The 21,831-nt window shown below is 49.6% G+C and overlaps 1 protein-coding gene across 8 annotated transcripts in view; it reads right to left on the bottom strand.

The window, feature by feature from the left end:
• Positions 1-16,918: 16,918 nt before the first annotated feature.
• Positions 16,919-21,831, bottom strand: part of ALDH18A1 (aldehyde dehydrogenase 18 family member A1) — a 43,069-nt gene continuing 38,156 nt past the window's right edge. For all 8 annotated transcript variants that reach the window (XM_052798439.1, XM_052798442.1, XM_052798438.1 and 5 more), the window contains 3 exons: positions 20,557-20,743; positions 18,920-19,015; positions 16,919-17,863 (listed from right to left, as the gene is read on the bottom strand). In XM_052798439.1, coding sequence (XP_052654399.1) covers positions 17,682-17,863; positions 18,920-19,015; positions 20,557-20,743 — 465 coding nt within the window. In that variant the 3' untranslated portion in view covers positions 16,919-17,681. The remainder of the gene's footprint in view (positions 17,864-18,919; positions 19,016-20,556; positions 20,744-21,831) is intronic.

Raw genomic sequence — 21,831 nt, 5'->3', positions numbered from 1 at the left:
TAGGCTAATTGATACCATTTTGAACACCTTCTTAGCGTACAAGTAAACACTCTTGCCGGTGTTGGAAAAAGTCTCCTCCCTTCCTTACAGCACTGCTGCAGGGAGATAACCCTGGGAGGCTGCGGGACGAGGTCGTACGCAATCAGAATCTACGCTTACGGATCCACCGCAACAGCTACAGCCCTTGCGCTCCTGCTGCTGCTTTGCATCTTGCTTGTTTGGTGAATAAAGCTGAAAGTGAAGTGGAAAACTTCAAAAAGCAAAATGAAAAATAAAGAATAAATCTCAACAATTCACTTTACGCTAAAAGGGTGTGCCCATGTTTATATACATCCAATAAAAATACATTATTGAAGCAGTAACTCACCAAAACCACCTCAGGACTCACTGTCACTAGTTACAAGGCTGCTGATGCTTCCTGGGAAAACCTGGAAAACACACGGAAGCGACGCCAGTTTGTCCTGTTTTGTCCGCGTCTCTTCTTTGACCTTGATTGCTTTTAGTACAGGTGCTAGTTATCTCAGTAAGGTTGTCGAGTACTCCTATAAGATATTTAAAAAAACTCATTGACTGCAGAAGCATAAAGCTTTTATCGTGAAAACAAAGCCCGTTTCTTCTGAACAGCTGAACTCTTACGAACAGTTTCTCCCCTCTTTTAGTACAAAATTATTTTCACGGTATCATTTACTAGTAAGCGCACGGAAACAGAAGATTACGTGCTTTCAGGAAGAGGAAATAGACAGAGGGAAGTCAACTTGGCGTAGGCGTAACGTGCTCCAGAACAGACCTTAGTTTTAGTATTCGTATTAAAATATTTCACAGAAAAAATGTGGAAGGAGACTTGGCACATTCTTAATGTTAACTTTAAAGTCCATACTACAAGTACCTTTGGAAAAATGCAGACACACATCGTAGGCGTACCTTGTACTTGCAGACCACTACGGAATCTTTCCATCTGTCTTGTACTTTCACGGCAGAAGAAAGGGCAACCACGGTGAAATGGTGGCAGCTGACATCCACCTGAGAGAGGGGGAAAAAAAAAAACCCAACAAACAAAAAAACAAAACAAAACAAAACTTTAGCATAAAACCGGGTAGGAATCCAAAGCTGCCTTTTTTTGTGAAGGTTTGTGAAGACAGTACGACTGAGCAGAGCAAAAAGTATTTTTGCATCATCTTCAGTACAGCTGTTGACACAGGCCACTAAAGCTTTTGCATTTTTCAGACAACTGTGCCTTTTTTTTTTTTTTTTTTTTTTTTTGACTCATTGGTAACTTTAGTTTCACTAGAACTCACTTTCCTAGATACACGCAGGTGACAGACATAGAGACCTACATACATTTTCTCAAGCCTTAGTATAGCCAAGACTTCATCACCCTATATGTCCTAAGTCGAGTATTTTTGCTAAAGAGCACAGCAACACATCTGTCCTTGTGAACTGCCTCGTTGCAAAAAAGGAATGATTTTTTCCAGGCCGTTGCTCCAAACGGTCGAGATCTTTTAAAACCGCAGTTATGCCACCAAACCCGCTCAGGGTCCCTCCTAGCTTTTGACTGCCCTGAGATTTAACAGGCACACGCTCCATTCCATCTTCCAACAGCAAAAACACGTTAACGCTCTCGGACCCAGAGCGCAACCCTACGGATGTCCACACACACACACCTTGCCGTTTTCATGAGGAGCCACCGAGCATCCCTGCGAGCACAGCTGCACGCGCCAGATCGGTTTCACCTACGCCGCCGGTTACCGGTTTCGGTGAATGTAGTTTCTGACGCTTTAAACCGAAAACCGTATCTCGATGCTTCGCCACAGTAGAAACGACCCATCGCTAGAATGCTACAAAAACGCAGTAACACAAATTGCAAACCCACAGCAGCAACAGCTCCAGAAATATTTAGACCAGGAACAAGGGAGAAAAATAAAACAGCTTCATCTCACGCGCAGGGGAGCGGCAGGCAGAGAAAAGGGTCGGCATTCTGAGCCCTTACAGAAAACGGGCATTCTCCTTCCATTCCTCAGCCCGTCCGTTAAGGTCTCAATACCGCAACGCTACTACGGCAACGTCGAGAGTAGGGAACAACAGCCCTGCCGCTGGACTTGCCATTGACCCATGCTATTTACCTAGCAGGATGCGTACGCAGAGGGATGCGTTTTGCCACACGCAACCCTGAACTTCCTGAAAGTTTACGTTTACCAAAAAAAAGCCATTTGGAACATATTGCCAAACAACATTTGGCAATAAAGCTTCGATGCGTTTGACACACGCAAATTTTTGGTCACTTGCTATTTGCTTCCTGTTGCTGCCGCTGTTCTTCCTTCAGAAATTCTACTTGTAGCCAAGTTATTCACTACTGGTTCAAGCATTTGCCTTCCTGGTATTACCAGCACATTCACAGAGGCAAGTAACTTAATTGCTCTTCTACGATTATCCAAATGACAATTACAGCCATGAAAGAGAAGGAGACGTCAGGCAGCAGAAGAGCTCTGCAGGCTGGCACCAGTCAATAATGCACTCTTTAAAAACAAACAACAACAAAACAAAACCGTGACCCTGTATCCTTTTTTTTTTTTTTTTCTTTCAGAGCTCATCCCTGCCTCAGCATTTTGTCTCGTCAGAGCATGAAGCGCAGGTGACCCATACCCTGACGACTTTTGCGTGTGATGAATGCCTGTTCAGAAATAGTCCAGACATGCAGGACTGGTGTCATTTTTATGGTTTTAATCATCATAACTCAGATTTTATTTACTCACGCATTTGTGAGGAAACTAATTAACTTTTAGACACTGCCTCTCCTTTTTTGGGGGGGTGGGGGGGGTGGGGTGGAATGTGCTAGAGACTGAAAAAAATTACGATTCAGAGCTCCCAACCATGACAGAGTGGTGGAGAAAGCAATGAAAGCAAAGACCAACAGCAGCAACATTAACTGAAAGTTGGCTTTAATTCCGATCACGTACTTAAGCGACTCTCCAAGTCTACACCTCGGTCCGATGAACGACTAGTCCTTTTTTGGAAGGACAAACTTTTTTACTTGTAAGGCCTAGACTGAAGACTCCGCTGAACGGAATGGGGATTGTGCCACGGGACAACACGCCATCACCACTCTTAATGGGGAAGAAAAAAAAAATAAAATACAAATAAAAATCAAGTTTAAGTACCAGTTTCCATCATGTTTCACCCATTACATTTCTACTGGCATCTAGGTGCTCAAAAGTGAACTACAGGGACACCACATATTCCTAAAAATTCAGTTATACATAAAAAAATAAAAGGCTATCTCCAACTTGCCCATAAAATCAGTATGAACAGAGAGAAGAGAAACAATCGACCCTAAAGAAGCTAACAGGCAGCTCTGAATTTACCAGACATGAATTTTCGTTCTTTCACCTGAAACACAAACATATCAAGGGACCAGTTCAGGAACGGGGCACGATCTGTTAACAGCAATTTTTCCATCAGCTCTTCAGCACTAGCAGCAAATTTGCCTTTTCTGTGGGTTTAACGTGGAGCATCTGTAGTGCCCTCGAACTCGCAAGTGTTTCTCTCCGCTCCCCCAGCCCGATACGTGCGATTACCTGAGCGGCAAGCGGAATTAACCACGCAGGATTTTCTTCGTGTGACGTGGAAGGTGACACTGGGAAAAGAGGAGACAAAGAAATGAACCTGCTTGTCACACCCAGCCAACGGTGAAGAGACAGGGGAAGATTCTGCCGGAAGGGCTCTGCACCCCAGGAGCTCCCACCGGCCGGTTTCTCTCCCCTTTGCCCGGTACCGAGGGGACGACGACACCTCGCCCGCGCCCCCTCGCGGGGGGGGGGCTGCCCCAGGAGAGCCGGGGGACCCCCACCTCGCTTCTGCCCACGGGAACGGACCGGGCGAGACCCTCCATGCAGAGAGAGGAGCGTGGCGTGGATCGCATCCCCGAGGGAAGAGGCCGGGCTCCCCGCTGGCAGAAGGACAACTCACCTCCCTGCTGCTCGGAGCCGCTCGCTGCGGACAGCCCTGCCTGCGCCCGGCCGCTCTTCGGCCGTGCTGGGAGCGCGGTCCGGCCGACGGACGCTCCAGCGAAAAGACGCTCCAGCTCATCGCGGCTCCTGCTCGTTACAGCCACAGGTACATTTGCCTCTGGCTAACGCACGCTCCAGACAGCGGACACCCCGCCTCGTTCCAGCTCCCGCTTGCTACAGTTCTGGCTCACTGAAGCCCCAGCTCCGCACTGAAGCTCTGGCTGATTTCAGCTGCTTCTCCTTACAAGCTCCAGCTATGTGCAACGGCCTGGGCTTTCCATAAGGTTGTATATCAACTGCTGTCAAAACCGGAGCATTAGGATTAAACATCAGAGTTACGCGCCGTATAAATATGCGTTAGTTTGGGCGATTAATTACTGAACAACTATTCTGAGCAGTGCAGAAAGAAGAGCTGCACTCAAAGAGGGCACGTGGGGTCTGAAAAGCGCCTTTCCCCCCCACAGACCATCGCAGATGTTGAGTTCGGCCGGCTGCGTGCCGGCCTCCCGAACTTCGGTGTCCGACACAACCAGACCCCCATCTCCGGGGAGGGTCCACGCACCCTGCCCACCCCCTGCTTCCCCCCGCAGCTCCCCACACCCTCCCACCCGCCTGCCAAACCAGCCAAGCCGGCTCCCGCTTTTGGCCCCCACGCCGGCTGACTCGGGGCCCATTTGGGAGGCAAAAAACCCGGCTGCCGAGCCTGTTCTCAAGGCCCAAAAACGCAGGGCCGGACCTCTGTTTCTGGGCCCAAAGCCGCGCAGCAGCTCGGTCTGTTTCCGAGCCCCAAAATCAGCCAGGCGAGCCTGTTGTCAAGCCCCAGGAACAGAAAACTTGTTCTCCATTTCTGACCCTGCAGCGCCCACGGGCGACGCCGAGCGTAGCCACTCCACAGCCCTGCACCCCCAGGGCCCCACGCGCAGTTTTGGGGAGTGCTCGGGACCTGCGGAGGGCCCGGCCCCACGCCTCTGCGGGGCAGCCCCAGCACAGGCAGGGCGTCGCTTCACGATTGCCATTTCAGGCTTTATTTCCCCGCCATGGCCGGCACGGCCAGGCCCCCACCCCAAACCCCCGAGCCGAAGCACCCCCGCGGGTAGCCGGGCCCAGCTACCCGGAAAACAAGAAAACCAAAGAGGGAACAAGACAGAGAACGTGGGGAAAGGCAAGGACACGGACACAGAAACAGAGAGAGCGCGAGAGGGATAGGGAGCGGGACAGAGAGATGGAGCAAGAAAGGAAAAAGGGACGGGAGGCAGAACCAAGGGAAGAGACACAAGGATGGGGAGCAGGACAAAGGGACGGAAGAGAGAAAAAAAACAGCGACGGGCTGCAGGACAGAGATGAAGGGATTAAATAGACACAGGGAGCACGACAGAAGGACAGAGAGAGACAAAAGGGACAAAGAGCAGGCCAGCATCGGAGGGGAGAAAACCAACTGCGATGGGCAGTGGGAGAGAGATACGGAAAAAGAAAAAAATACTGAGGAACAGAAAAAAGAAAGAAGAGACAGCTAGCTGGACAGGGGGACACAGTTAGAAAGGACGGGAGAGGGAACGGGGCAGAGAGAGACAGACAGAAAAGGTAGCGAAAGAAAGCAAGGCAGAGGGACAGCAAGGCGGGGCAGGGGGGAAGGGACAGGGGTCTGGACAGAGATGGAGAAATAAGCAGCACGGACAGAGAAAAAGAGACAGAAAGAGGGACAGGGAACATGGCAGAGAAGGACAAATCAGGACAGCGGCAGGACGGAGATAAAAAAAATGGGATGGTCCACAGGACAGAGAGGAATACGAATACAAGCAGGGAGCGGGACAAAGGGATACAGCGAGAAATGACGGGACAGGAAGCAAGACAGAGCAACAGACAGAACAATGACAATGAGAGAGAAAGAAAGACAGAGACCGTGAGAAGCACAGGGGGTTGGGGAATTTAGAAAGAGAGGTATCAGGAGCCCTGCAGAGAGAGAGGGGGTGAATAAAAAAAGGGGCAGGAAGCAGCACAAAGGGTCAGAGAGAGTAAGAGATGAACAGGAAGGAGGACGGGGACAGTGAGATCCAGAACGAAAAAAATAAACAGCAACAGCGAGCAAGACAAAGGGATAGAGACAGAAAGAGAAAGAGAAAGAAAGAAGACGAGAGATAGGAAGGCAGGGACACAGAGCAGCACGTACAGGCGCAAAGAGGAAAAGAACGCCAGGGAACAGGCCAGAGAAATTGGGGGGGCGGGAAGAGGCGGATGCAGATCAGGACAAGGAGATGGAAAAAACAGCGACTGGCTGCAGGACAAAGACGGGGGCGGTGGGCGGGTAAGAGGGAAAGGGAGCAGGACAAGAATGCAGAGAGAAAAAGGAAGGGGGGCAGTCGAACAAGAGAGAGAAAGGGGGAGAGGAAGAGGGAGCAGGACAAGAGAATAGACAGAAGAAGAGAGGTACAGGGAAGCAAAAAAAAAAAAAAAAAAAAAACAACAAACCAAAAAACCCCCACCAAAACCCAAATATCACAGCAGCATGGGAAAGAGAGGGGGCCAGGAGAGGGGGAGGGAGGGACCGGGATGTACAAGAGGAGCGACAGGGCCTCGAGGGCCCAGGAGGACTCACCACAGCTCTTGCTCTTGGAGCGGCCAGGAGACCTTGCCAGCTCAGATGCTTCTTTCTCCTTCTCTCCTCCCTTCCTCTTCTGTAACTCCAGTCGCTTGGCTGTCCTCCACGTAACGGAACACGTGAGTGTCTCACAGCTCTTATGAGATGAGGCCTCCTAGACACGTAGTCTCGCTCGCACACTACACGGCCGTACGCCACTGCTGGTCATGCATACAGACCCTGGTGGTCTGACCTGCTGTGGACCACAAGGAGGGATCCTTCCACACCTGGAGAGGCAGGCTCTCTCTTGCCTGCAGCGGGAGGCAGCTGCCAGCCAGACGGCCTTCCGCTTCTTCTTCTTTACCTTTCTGTGGCCTCTCCAGCTTCAGCAGCTCCTGCCCACAGCCAGTAAGCGCTCCGCCTGTCCCTCTGTGCTCCCGTGCCGTGAGGAGAGGGAGGCCAGGCTGAGACAGCCCACACAAGCCTGAGGCTGCTGCAGTCAACGGCATCCCCAGGGGACGAACGGACAACCGCACCCACAGCGTGGCCTCTGGGAGAGGGAAAGAGGCAGCAGTGACCGTTATTACCGTAGCTTGACCCTGGCCAGAGCCCCTCCTTCCGCAGGGGCTTCCGCAGATGCCGCTCGTTCCCCGCGCCGCTGCTAACGGCACCCACGTTAAGGGAGACTCGAGAACACCGGAGGGCCAGCTTGCTGCCCTCACGACAGGGCTCGGGGTCTGCCTGCGGCTACAGCACAGGTTTCAGGGGAGGGGATGGGGCTGGGGGCAGCTGCACGGGCCGAGCGGGGCCGGGGGAGGCTCCGGGGGAGCTCTGGCGACTCGGGGAGGCGCCCGTTGGCCGCGCCTGGGGGTGCCCGCCTCCGTCCCCTCTTCCCTTCTATCGGCTCTCGGGGAACTCCCCGGCGCTGCCCTGGCCCGGCTGGCCTCCCGCGGACCGGGAGCCTGCCGCGGCGGCCGCTTCGCAGCTTCCCGTCCCGCCACCCTCGGGCGGCCAGCGGGCAGGAGGCACCCCCCGCCCCCGCCGGAGGGGATCGCTCGCCTCACCCGCGGTCCTGGCGCTCGCCCGCTGCTGCCGAGATCCGCGCCCTGCACGCCTCCACACTGCTCCTGGGGACCGCGCATGCGCCGCCCGCCGACGGCGCGCCGGAGGGGCCAGAGCAGGCGAGCGAACGCCGGGCTGCAGTACCGCACTTTGGCCGCCAGGCGGCAGTAGCAGCGAGCGGACGGAGGGAGGCGCGTGCCCAGGGGCAGCACCAGCGCTGCAGTTCCGCGCTTTGCACGCCGAGCGCCCGCCAACACCGCGCGCCTGGGGCAGCAGCGGCGCTTCCTTACCGGGAGGCAGCGGCGAGCGCGGCGGCCCCACCCCGCAGGCACCGCGGCACCGCGTTGCCGCTACCGGCGGACGGCAGCGCAGAGCACGGCAGCACCCCACCGCGCATGCGCGGCTCCCGAGCCTTTGCTCGCAGGGGGCAGCGGTGAGTGCGGGCGCGCGCCCCACGGCGCAAAGCGGCTAAGCTGATTCCCGGAGGGCGGGTGACGGCCGCGGTCAGCGCGTACGTGGGGGCCACGGCGAGGAGTCTGCGCACCCCGGCACGCTGCACAGACCAACGTGGCCGAGTGGCGAGTCGGTGGCGAAAGACTACATCTCCCGGCATGCTCTGCGGGCATGTCACGACAACGAGGGCTTTCTTGCTGGAGGGTAGAAAGACACTTCCCGGTGAACAAAGTTACAATTAATTCCTCTGAACGTGATTGCGCCTGCAGAGATCTGTGCTCTTGTTGCTGCTGCCTGCTGTGTTCTCACAGAATGCTTGCAGGAGGTTGTTTCCTGTGGGATTAATAGCTTCTGGTTTACTGCAAGTCGGCGTGACGTGAGTTGTGAAATTGCATGCTCAGCATGCCAGATGTCATCCTTAAACATGTTCTATTTCCACTTCCTCCTCCAGTTTGCTTTTTTGCCTTACTGCTGATGGGAAAGATGCTTCCCAGGCCCCCTCCCTTCCTAATGAGCATGGCCAATTGTGCACCACTTTAAATAGGAATGACCTTCATTTTCTGAAGGTGAGGGTGATTATATTCTTAAGGAACAAAGAGGCAAGAGGGCTGGGGGTCCTTCCCCAGCTCCTAGTGTTCCCAGTTCTGCTGAGTGGTGGCTTCATTGCTCTGGCTGCTCCTTCATCAGCTGCAGCTTGGGGGCACACGCAGAGGATGAATGCAGCCCTACCACACCTAAGGGGTGGGAAAGGCAGGAACCACTTACCTGAGCCCACGGGATGGCGTATCTCATCAGCTGCTGCTGCTAATGAGGGGACTCAAGGTGCTTTAAACCACCTCCTCTTCTTGGTAGGTTTGGATCTGGAAACCTTATCTTTTCCTGCAGAACTGGCAAGTAGTTTAGTGGTTGCAAAGTGCATGGAGTAGATGTCGTATGGCAAAGGCAAAATCACATTTGTAATAGTGTTGCACCTGCTAGAGCAGAAGCATCTTTTGATTCCTGCTGGGAATTGTTCCTGAATGCATTTTCAGGCCATCTCATCTGTGAGCCTGAGCCAGTGGCACCTACCATCAATGGACAATAAATCTCATCTTTGACCTCAGAGGGGATTTGGCAGCTCTCCCTGCATGAGAGGTAGCAGATGACAGCGTATCCTCAGTACAGTGGCACAGCATCTCATGTGGAAAGTGGGAAGGTAAGCATCAAAGCCACTTGCTCACCACTGCTGCCATCAGTAATGTCCCCAGAGAAAGCAAGCAGCAAAGGGGAGGCAGGTAAGCGAAACCTCCCTGCCTTTCCCTGTCCTTCTTCCTCCTGCTTTGTCCCATAGAGTCTGAAAATGGCTTTTCCTCGATATCGATCACTCTAGAAAGGTTTGTTTAGCGCAAATCCACTTGGGCTAATATTTAATAGGTAAGTCCTCTCAAAAGGAAGTAAAACCTGTTTACAAACTTCATGTGAAGGGAAAAGGCACAATGGATGACAGCAAAGCACTCTCACATACAGCAGGCAATCTTTGAAAGTGAAAAATGGCAGTTTCCAAAGGAAAAAACCTTAGAAGTATCACAGAAGGCTCTGAAAATACAAAAAGATTGGAAAGAATCCTTCCTAGGGAAGGGTGGGCAGGTTTTTACTCCTGTCCTTTCAAACCCCTCCTCTGTGTAGGTTGCCCAGGACGGAGGCTGTTGGTGAGTTAGGCCCACAAGCTGCATGTAGCAATTGGGAAAGCTACAGGACTGATGGTAATATGGTGAGCTGGCCTCAGTAGCTTTAAAGGAAGGCATATGAATTCAGGCTGCCTGAAATTGATGAGGGCAAAAGAAACACTGTACTGTCAGTAAAGTGCACAAAGGGAAAGACACCTGATTTTTCAGGCTCCATCTTCTATTTGTACTTGTTGGCTATGCCCGCTGGGGCTGTATCTCACAAGTTGATGAGCGCTCACATACGTGCTACCACCTTTTCCAGAGGTGAAGTACAGCATCAGGCAGGGTGCTGCTGTTAAGAGTCTACTCCTTTGGTTTGTGATGATTGGAAACTAATGGGTGTACTAGTAATAAGGAATACACTTGACAGCTCAGGGATCTGATTTTCTGGGATACTGCGTGCACCACTAGTCACAAGCTCAGCACTCCAGAAAAAGCAAGTAGTATCTCAGAGAAAGGCAAGAAGTGGCTCCTGTGATGCAAGATCGGTTATCTTCACTAAAGTGATTCTAGCTAACAGAGAATAAAAGTGCAATGTTGGGAAATGCACGTGACCTCTTTTTTATAAATGCTGGAAGAACTAAGAAATCTCTCTATCCTTTAGGTAATACTGGATGCTAAAAATACGAACTGTGTGAATACACACTGAAATAGTTGCCATGTAGGCTGAAACAGGCTTTGTAGCTTTCAGTGTGACTGAAGAAAGATGAGAGAGACACAGCCAAGGTCAGTGAGAGTCAGCTGCAAATGGAAGATACGGGTTTTGAATGCCATCAGGAAAAATACAGCCTCAGTCCAAGCGGGCTTAGCTGAGCAGGGCTAGGGTGTACAAGTGTGGCTGGCCAAGGACAGTTGGGGATGGGCTCTGGAATCCTCCCATGGGGACTCATGTGGCGACCCAGTGCAGCAAGGGCGGAGGCTGGGGCAGCCCAGTTGGCCATGCTGTGTGTTTTCTGGTGTTGGGAGCCCTGACATCCTAGGTCGTTGGACCTGGCCAGTCGGTTGACCGGGATGGTGTGGTGTCTCTGTGTGTGAGTGTCTCTTCTCCCCTGAATTCTGCACATTTCTTCCTTCTATTTCAGAGAGCTATTCTCAATAAATCTGAATTGAACGGGGCTTCTATCTGACTAGTTATTCTTTTGGGTACCAAAATCACAGAGAACTCCTTCCTGCTCGCATACAGAAATTAAAGGGGAAAAGTGTGCAGTGTGCATACTTACGTTGAAAACGATCTGGATGGTTCTCCATCCATCAAATGATGCTTTAGGGATCATTCCTTATATTGTCCTCCTCACTGAGACTGGCACTTGTATTGCATTAGAGAAACAATGAAGTACCTGAAAACATGTCCAGCTGCTGAGGGAAGGCCTATTGTCAGGAGGCAGATAAATATACCAGAGAAAGCAAACAAGAAAAAGAAGGGAAGTGAGGCAAAACAAATGAGAGAAGTGTAGCAAAGGTGAGGCTCAAAGTCTGGGAGAGACATCTGACAAGTGAAAGGGACTCATCATGTAGACAGAAGAGGGGTAGCTGCGAGAAAATTGGACAGTTCAAGCTGTGCTGTGCTGAGGATCACATAAGCAGTTCCCCCAGAGGCTGCACTCAAGAAGCCAAAGTTCAAAGCCAGGGATGCTTCCATGTTTTTCATGGTTCACTTCCAGGTCATTTGATTAAAAGATTCTAAATTTGACAACATCTAATGTTCAAAGAGGTTCAGATGTTTTTAAATCTGTTCAGCTCATCCCTGCTTGAGATAAACATGAATGGGTCAATTGTTCATTTTAATAAAACTCAACCCAAAACCAGCCATTCAGAGCGACAGAAGGGCATGTTTGAAGGGAGTCTCTCACTAAAGAGGGAAGTGAGGATGTTCAATTTTTAAAATGCTCAATAAAATCAGGGAAGAGCTGGCTGAATGCTGTTACTCTGCAGCCCTAGAGCTGAGTAAAGCATAAAAGGAGGTAAGTATGAGATAGAGGATGAATCATAGAATCACAGAATATCTCAAGTTGGAAGGGACCCATAAGGATCATCAAGTCCAACTCCCTGCTCCTTGCAGGACTACCTAAACCCAAACCATATGACTAACAGCATCATCCAGATCTTCCTTGCACTCTGACAGGCTTGGTGCTGTGACCATCCTCTCAGGGAAGAACCTTTTCCTAATATCCAATCTGAACTTGACCTGACAGAGCTTCATTCCATTCCCTCGTATCCTGTTGCTGGTCACCAGAGAGAGGAGATCAGCATGTCCCCCTCCACTGCCCCCCTTGAGGAAGTTGCAGACTGTGATGAGGGCACCCCTCAGCCTTCTCTTCTCCAGGCTGAACAAGCCAAGTGACCTCAGCCGCTCCTCGTAACTCTTGCCCTCGAGACTTTTCACCATCTTTTGTTGCCCTCCTCTGGACACGCTCCAATAGTTTGATGTCCTTCTTATATTGAGGTGCCCAAAACTGCATGCACTACTTGAGGTGGGGCTGCACCACTGCAGTGTAGAGTGGGACAATCACCTGCTTGATGCATCCCAGGACATGGTTGGCCCTTTTGGTTGTCAGGGTACACTGTTGACTCATATTCAACATGCCATCAACCCAAACCCCCAGATCTCTTTCTGCAGGGCTGCTCTCCAGCCTCTTGTCCCCCAGTTTGCATGTATAATCAGGATTACCCCATCCCAAATGGAGAATCCAGCACTTGCTCCTGTTAAATTTCATACAGCTGGTGATTGCCCAGCTCTCTAGTCTATCCAGATCTCTCTGTAAGGCCTCTCTACCTTTGAGGGAGTCCGCAGCTCCTCCTAGTTTAGCATCAGCAGCAAACTTACTTAATGTACATTCAATTCCTGTGTCCAGATCATTTATAAAAACATTGAAGCACACTAGCCGGAAAATTGAGCCCTGGGGAAGCCCACTGGTGACTGGCCGTCAGCCAGATGTAACTCCATTTACTATAACTCTCTCTTATTAAGCCAGGTGTTATTCTTACTGAGATCCAGAAAGAACCCGGCACCATCTCTCTCTCTCTCTCTCACCTCACCAGGCTCCCAGCCCCACTGCTGCAGAACAGGAATGGAAGAGAGGAAAAAAGGGATGGAGAGGCAGAGGAGTGCAGACAGTAAAAGAGGGATGGGAGCCAGACAGAGAGGGAGTGGAAGAGACAGATGGAGGTGGACAGACAGATGGATAGGGAAGAAGAGGGATGGCTAGGTGGACAGAGGCATCGGAAGAGAAAGATAGGGACTATGAGCTGGACATAGAGATGAGGAGCTCAACAGGAGGAGGCAAAAAAGAAGAACGGAGGGCCAAAGAGAGGGATTGGAGCAGAATAAAGCAAAAGAGGGATGTAGAAGTGGACAAAGGGATGAAACGAGGAAAAGAGGGAAAGGTCATCGAACAAATCGATAGGATGCCAGACAGGAAGACGGAGAGAAGGATGGAGAACCTGACAGATGGACAAAGAGAACAATGGGGATGGGTATCAGCAGAGATGGCTAGAAAGACAAAAAGAGAACCAGGCAGCAAGTGAAAGAGGGATGGATGGATAGTCAGATAGAGGGAACTGAAGAGAGGGATAAAAAGGGAAAAGGGGAACAGGGAGCCAGACAAAAGTACACGGAGTGGCAGAGAGGAATGCAGATGTGGACAGAGGGATGAAAAAGGAAGAACAGGAGAGGAAAAGTGTTTTGTAGAGTCAGATAGAGGGACAGGGAACTGGAGAGAGGGGTGGGGAACAAAGACAGGAAATTAAGATGAGATTGAGAGGATCAGAGGGACAGGTAACCAGATCCGTGGAGAGAAAAAGAGGGATGGAGAACCATAGAGAATACATAGAGTGGAAATGAGGGTCAGGAAGCTGGACAGAGGTACAGGGAGCCAGGCAGAGGGGACGGAAAGGCAGAGAGAGATGGAGAGGTGCACAGAGGGATGAAAAGGCAAAGAGAGCAACGAAGAGGCGGACAGAGGTTAGAGGGCCAAAGGGAGGGGGAAGAGAGGCAGATGGAGAGCCTGACTGAAGGATGGGGAGAAAAAAACCAGAAAAACAGAGATGTGGAGCTGGACAGAGGGATGGTGAGAGAAAGAAAAGGTTGGAAAGTTGGAAAGAGAGACAGGAAGTGGAAGAGAGAGATGTATGGACCCAGACAGAATGATGGGGAGGGGAGGAGACGAAAAGAGAGATTAAGAGTCAGGCAGAGGACAGGAAGGACACACAAGCAGCAGGACAGAGGGGGATTAAGAGGGACTGGAAAGGGGTAGAGGGACTCGCGTAGGAAGAGGTAGAGGGATAGGCAGAGTGATGTGGGAGGTATAGAGAGAAGGAAGGGATGAAGAACAGTGCAACAGATGGAAGGAAGGACAGGTGGAGAGGCAGGCAGCAATGGGAAGCAGGGGGACATGCAGAGGGGGGCAGGGAGGGACTGGATCAGGGAGGAGGGGGACACAGACCATAGGACCTGGGACTCACTGCATGTTCTGTTCTCAGTGTTGCCCAAACAATTCTGCAATTCAGATGTTTCTCTATCACTTCCTGTTTTGTAGCTCCGGTCGCTTAACTAACATCCACTTAAGAAAATCACTTGGTGTCTTATAGCTCTTTATAAGACTTCATTGATGCATAAAATCATGTACACACAAATATATATATGTATGTATCATACTTTCTGTTGTATGTAAAGCTTGAATTATATGTTGGTGATCTATTATCCTGATGAGTATGACTATTAATAGTGATCCTTCCTCACTAGGAGAAACGGGGTTTCTCTTGTTTGGAGATAGAAACAGTTTGATCCGCTTAATTTTATTCTTCAGCTAGTTTACCTTCTTCTGAGTTCTTCAACTTAGCTATGCCAATTACTCTAAAAAGCATTACATGTAGTTCATATGCCTATATGATAAAAGAGAACAGAAACAACCAAAGCAATGCTAAGCCAAATATAGTCAATGGTATCTACATGAAGAATGGATTACTTAATCCTCAGTGCTGCCCCTGGGAGACAAAAACAAGCAGTTTTAAACAGAAATTATTTTAGTCCATGCTAGAACTCCTCCTTCTGTAGAACGTTCTGGCGGTATCACTCTTTCCCCTAATTGATTCTAATGACATGTTATATGAGAATTAAGTGTATTCAAGGGCTAGCTTGCTGCTGTTAGGACAGCATTTGGGGGTTTTCTGAGGCAATGGGACAGGCTGTGGGGAAGTTTCTGGAGCTGGTGAAAAGTTGGGCCAGAGTATGGAGTACTTCAGTGTTGGGGCTGGGTAGGGGGATCACTGGGGGCTTTGTACAGGATTTATAGATGGTTTCAGAGCTTTTAGGGGCTGTTTTGGTGGGTGGGGGAGAAGTGTGCAAAGGGGAAGGAGAGAGGTTGCCTTAGGGGGTCAGGGTGGGGGTCCCATCCTAGAGGGATGCTGAGTGCATGTGGGTCCTGCGGCTGGCTGGCTGGAGAGAGAGCGGAGGGCACGGGGGACCCAGGGCTACAGGCAGGCTTGTATGGGGTGAGCAGGGCTGGGCAAGGCTCGGGGAAGCTTTAATGGGTTAGGAACGCACCCGTGGTTCGTGCCAGGGGGCAGGGAGGCTGCCAGGTCCCGGGAGGGGGGGGGGGGGGGAGTGTTTTCTCCATCTTCCTGCCTCCCCAGCCGCAGCTCTCCAATAAACTCTCTTAGGGTTGCATTTATCGTGCTGATAGCACATTTCCATACATTCCGTACGGTATGTATAAATATTTTGATGGTTTTAATATTTTGCACCAGCCGTGGAGACTGGTTTGCTGCTAGGTGACTGTAAAAGTGAGATTTGGTAAATAATTATTAGAAATCATATACTAACACTATGATTGAAACAATAGATGAAAGTATAGCCAAGCAATTAACTAGTAGAGGTAGTTACTCATAAGTTTTGCAGTTCTTTGCCCTTATGACTAGATGTTCCTGTACACTAGATGAGAACAATGTTGAAACTGACCACATGTGATTGAAACTGTGTTAAGCTTCAAGATCAAAGAACAAGGACAAGAATAAAGACTTCAAGGACAGACAACAAGAACTTCAAATGGGTCAGTGGTCGCAAAAGCAGCCCTTCGACTCAAATGGATCCTTCGTTACGCATGATCGGATGTAGGCAGTACTATGATAATCAGTTACAATCATTTTTATGTATATGTATACTAATCTGATTAATATGCAATTAGTTATTCTATATAACCTGTTTGTGCTAAGGCTGTGGTACGCACGCTAGGTGGAACCATCCCCCGCGCATCCAGCGCTGCAATAAAGAATGCCTGCTTTCTAAAACTCCAAAACGAGTCTTAGAGAGCTTCTTCGACCGGCTTTTCGGTATCAGTGCCCGATTCAAAATATCCTTAAATCTGTTCGGTCGGTCGGTTTTAAACTTCCTTGCAACCCGCCAGCAATCTCGGGCAGGCGTGCCCAGCAGCACCGTCACCCGAGCCGCCGCGCCACCGTGCCACCGTCCCGCTCCAGGACCTGCCCGCCGCTCCCGGCCGGCCGTGGCCCCGGGGCCGAATGCACGCACCGAGACGACACCGGGGCCCTCCCGGCAGGACAAGGCTCGGGCAAGTCCCCTTCACCGCACTCCCGGCAGGGTCTGCGTCGCGGCCCCCCCGGTGCCGGGCTTAGGTCCCCTGCCGTGCCGCCTCCAGCGACCGGGAGACATCCACCGCTACCGAAGCGTCTCCCTCGCCTCGCCGGTGTCCGCAGGCCCTCAGCGTCCGCGAGGAGGGGAATCGCACCTTGAGCCCCGCCGTGCTGCCCCCTCTGCACGGCGCGTACGCCGACCTGGGGCGCCGCTCCCCTCAGCGCCGCGCATGCGCCGGTGGCGGGAGACAGGCCTGAGCCAGCGGCTGCGAGAAGCGGGCGGAGGCGGAAACGGCGCCCTCGCGGCACGGCACCGCAGGGGTCCCGCCCCGGCGCTGGCGGCGCGGCCCACTCGCGCCTGTGCGCGCCGCAGCGGCCGGACGCGGCGCTGAGCCGCGGCGCGTACAGCGGTACGGTTGGGCGAGTAGGGCGGAGCAGCGCCCGGCCGCCGGCCGTGCCCGGTTGCGAGCACGGGAGAGCTGCGCTGAGCGCCGCGAGCCTGAACCCAGGCGCTGCCGTGAACGAAGGGAAGCGTTTCTTCGGAGCTTTATTCGGAAAAGCCAAGGTCGAAGTACTACTGCTTTCGGAGAAGGGGTTGGGGAAGGTTAAGTTTTATACAAAACCAAAGAGAAACACAGCGTCGGTACAAATAAGTAACAAAATTCACGTAGTGGGCAGTCGTGTTAGCTACAGTAGTCAACAATACAAAGAAATTAGATATAAAAGGTTTCTTGGTCAAAAGCTTACTATGCATTTGGAACATCTATTCCCCTTATCACAAGAGTAATCAAATACAAAGAAAGTAAGCATAAAGCTTTCTGGCTTTCAAGAGCTGCCAAGATCGTAAGACTGAAGAAAAAAAACTCTCAAGTTCGTTCTCCAGAACAGATATTTGGATAAAACAAAAACTTAAGAAAAAAAATTATGTTCCACCACCAAGCATATTTGCTATAGGGAGCACTGGGATAAAAGACGAATGCGGCAGGTGTTTAAATCTTTCCTTATGTTACCTGTATGTTTTGAAGAAGTCTGTCTCCGGGAAAAGTGAGGTCAGTTTGCAGATACTATCTAAGGAAAAAGAAAGAGGCAGGGGGGAAAAAAAAAAAAACAAAAACCAAAAAACAAACCACCTCATAGATGAGATTATTTTGTATTCACTGTACTGCACAGTGACCGAGAACAATATTCCTGAAGATGAAAAACAAACTCCATCCCCAGAGAGTACCCTGAAGCCTAAACATCTTCAGGAAATATTTATATCCCTGGGGTGTCCCACCCCTCCCTGCAATGTTCTTAGTTGGTATTTCTCTGAGGGAGAGGGAGGCTCTCATGAAGATACTTCATGCTGCCATGCTCTGAGAAGTCAGAAACAACATGATTGTTCCCCCTCAGCAACCACTTTGTAGTTAAGAGTCCTTCAATTCCCACTGGTCCACGTGCATGGATACGAGAAGTACTAATTCCCACTTCAGCACCTGCAGGAAGCACACAAGATAAAGGCAGTTAATCCTCAGATGTTCACTTCATACAAAGCAGTTTTGCACCTTTATGTAAAAACAGCTGCCTGCCTTTCAGTGACCTGCTTTTCTCTGCTCCTCTCCAAATGCCAGAAGTTATGTTTACGTGATTTAAAAGTTAGAGGAGCTTAACTATTACATTATAAATTGTAACGTTGATACTTTTGGCTGCCACAGAGTTACTTTTAGAGAGGAAGATGCAAGAGAGAGGTATCTCTTACATGGATCTTAGACTTGTTTCCTGAGGGTTTAATCCTTAAAAAAAAAAAAAACAAACCAAAAAAACCAACCAAACGCAAGCTAAATTAGTCAGATTGTGATCTTATGTCCTTTTTATCATATTGAGGAGATATTGCAAGACCCTGACTAGAATTTTTTAATCACAAGGAACACTGAATGTTCTAGCTGACACAGTAATAGCCTGCTACAGAGATTTCTGAATTTCTACCTCAGGAAAGAATGTTTCCCTTGTCTTGTACAATTCACAGTCGGTGCACCTGTTTATTTAAGCAGTTGATAATCAGTTTGATTCCTGCCTTTCATTCCTCAACACTGCAGGGCTGGCACACTGGACAACAGCTCAGTCTGCCCAGCAGGAATGAAGCATGGCATTCTTCACAGCACCATTAGAAAGATAAACAACAACAAAACAACTGTTCACCAATTTCAGATCCTGTGTTGCATTGTTCAATCATTACATGCATACAGCATACTTTATTCTGATTGAATAGCGCTTCAAAGGATCCAAACATCTTTGCTCCGTACTGCTAAATTATTCTACATAGTCTGTATAGCAGTATTAGCTAGTTCTGGCAGGAAAAAGATACTAAAACACCTGCTCTTCCATGTGGAGGAAACGTCTAGGCTTCAACTTTTCCTGCGGTACCTTTCCTGAAAACCTTACGTTAGACAGCAAGATCGGAGACTAATCCTATCTTCCAGGATTCAGACTGCCACACTTTTCACACAACAGCAAATCCTGCAGTCACATCCCTGCAGTATTTTCTCTCTTACCAAGTCCAAATCTATAGCCGTCAGAGAATCGGGTACTGGCATTCCAGAAAACACAAGCACTGTCCACATGCTGGAGGAAGAACTCCGCTGTTTTCTCTGGGAAAGAGGCAGAGAGAAAAATAAAATCCAGTACGTACAGAACGATCAGGCACTCCAATAAACAACAACGTAATACAGTGAACAGATATAAAAATACAACTTTCACATGCAACCTTATCAGACAGTATTTAAACAGCCTGGGCTAAGACATGTTCATTTATATCTTCTTCCCAGTATGCTTATCAAGTAGACAGAGCTGCAAACGTTACAAGAAGCTTGCAAAGATTAGAAGAAAGCAAAAAGATGTCTAATTCTAAATACATCCAGTCTAGAACCTGCAAACAGGGATAGTTGTATAACTGGGGAGAAAGGATATGAAAGGAGCAGTAAGCTGCTCCAAACAACGTTTTGCAGTCAAACTGAGACAGTTAAACTACAGTCAGCTCTCAATTCATCACAAACATGGAATTGTTCCAGATAATGAAAAATCCAAAATTAAATTGCTATTGCAGGTAATACTTGGGAAATACAATGCAGACATACCACATGAAATCAGCTTACTAACCCAGTTTAACACAGAGCATGCAAGACCTAAGCAAGCTCAAGCAAAATTATGCAAGTCTTACTTCTCTGGAGGACTCCATTCTCTGTAGGGCTGTGAGCTGCAGGTCAGTGGCCCTTACCAATAAGATGAACTTTAAGATCAGCTCTATTTCCAGTACACTCCCTAGCAAATCACTAGTGCACCAGGTCTTGTGGCAGTGGGTTACAGTATCAAATGCATGCCTATTAGTGACACTCATTTAAGCTCGGCAGGAGGTAAACAGAAGCCTGCTTGACTCACACACTGGTCAGCCCCAGATCAACACGACCTTACTGCAGCTGATCCTCAGGAGTTCCAGGCTTGGTTTGGTCGGAGAGTCAACCTTTGGCTGGGCACAGCTCTAGCTAGGTTTTGAACTGGCACAGTGTTCAAACTGCATGCAGGACAGGTGCTAGGGATGGGAGCAGCACAGAGCTGCACAAAGGAGCACAAGTTCACAACAGAGGCTAGAAACTGTGAATTGAGATAAATGCAGCTTTTATACTAGGGATGCAGAAGTGGGAAGTAAAGGACTGGGAGAGGTAGGAGGAAAGCATTCTCGTCCTTGTTTGCAAGATATAAAAATGACGTGGGAAGACAAAGTGGATAAAGTCTGATCTCCCTATTCCCTCCATTAAGGTACTATAGAAGCTCACCTCATCAGCCTTCAGAGGCCTAAAGACATCTCCAGGATTCAGGAGATGTTCCTGCAAAACCCTCTGATGCTGTTAAGTCTGCACAATACAGGAACACAAAGCAATTTGTCTGGCAAGAGCATGTGCTGACTTGCCATTGGCCAATTGCTCAAGCACATTCCTTAACATCCTGGAATAAGGGCCACACAATCTGTTTTCTCTGAGCTAAACACGACTCTAGGCACATTTAGCTCATAGGCCTCCAGTTGATTATGCCTACTACAGACCCAAGAGAAGAACCACTACCGCAATGTAAGAAGTTACAGTAACACCAAGAATTGGCAAACCAAAACAGTTAAGGAAGCAGATTGATCACTAACCATTCTCTGTGATGATAACATCCGTGTGAGAACTTCCGTACTTGTGGATATGTTCAACAGCTTCTTGGACACTGTCCACCACCTCAATGCAGCACTCCAGGTCCCCATATTCTGTGCGGAGAGATTTTACTTCTGAAGGGCTGAATGTCAAGTAAGATGCAAACTTTGGGCCAGCGTGAATCTTCACCTGCAATACCAGAAACTTTTTGTGCCACTGACCATACCAATGCCTTCCAGGTGAAAGTGTGGCTTCTTGTACCCTCTGTGGGATGGAGTTAATTTTCTTCATAGCAGTCCCTATGGTGCTAGGTTTGGGACTTGTGACCAAAACAGTGTTGAAAACACACCAATTTTTTGGCTGTTGCTGAACAGAGCTTGCAAAGCGTCAAGGCTTTCTCTTTTTCCCCCACTCTGTCCCCCTAGCAAGAAGGTTGGGAATGCGCAGGAACTTGGGAGGGGACACAACCACAGTAGCTGACCCAAACTGACCAAAGGGGTATTCCATGCCATGTAATGTCATGCGCAGCAATACAAACTGAGGGGAGGGGGTTTTTTTGAAGAAGGTAGGCATTGCTCAGAGACTGACTGGGCATTGGTCTACCTGTGGCAGATGGTAAGTAATTAGCTTTGCCTCACTTGTGTGGGTTTTGGGGGGTTGGGGTTTTGGGTTTTTTTCCCCTCTTCTTCCCCTTTCTTCTTCCTCTTTCCTTCGCTTATCAAACTGTCTTTCTTTCAACCCACAACGTTCCTTGCTTTTCCTCCTCTTCTTCTCTCCTCCCATCCCACTTGGGGCAGGGGAGAGTGAGCAAGCAGCTGGATGGTGCTTCCTTAGCTGCTGACTGGGGTCAGCATTTGTGAATCAAACATTCACTGCATGCAGTGTAAGAAAAATAAGTCTACACTTTGGGAAACTTAGCAGATTGGTGAACTAGCAACAAGGTACAATAGCAGACATGCTAGGTTGGCTACCTACCATGACATGCTCCTAGTTCAGGACTCATTTCAAATTATTTAAAGCAATCGCATCACTTAGAAAGTCATCAGGCAGGAGGACAGTACAACGCTAGTACTGGGAAAACAGCTAAAATATTGCAGCCAGCCCTTGTTTTAAGAAAGCAACTGCAGTGCAGAGCATAACTATAGGAACGCTTCTAAGTTTGCACCTACAACAGACTTAAGATCTTGAACAGCTTTTACCCTTTTATTTTGTAAACTGACACCAGCCCTCTCTGAAGCATGTTTCAAACAAAAAGGGGTTACTGGGTCCAAAACAAG

Source organism: Harpia harpyja, chromosome 10 (genome assembly GCF_026419915.1).
Source record: "Harpia harpyja isolate bHarHar1 chromosome 10, bHarHar1 primary haplotype, whole genome shotgun sequence".
NCBI classification, from domain to species: domain Eukaryota; kingdom Metazoa; phylum Chordata; class Aves; order Accipitriformes; family Accipitridae; genus Harpia; species Harpia harpyja.
Note: the sequence above shows the minus strand (reverse complement) of the source record. Positions and strands in the feature narration are given on the sequence as shown.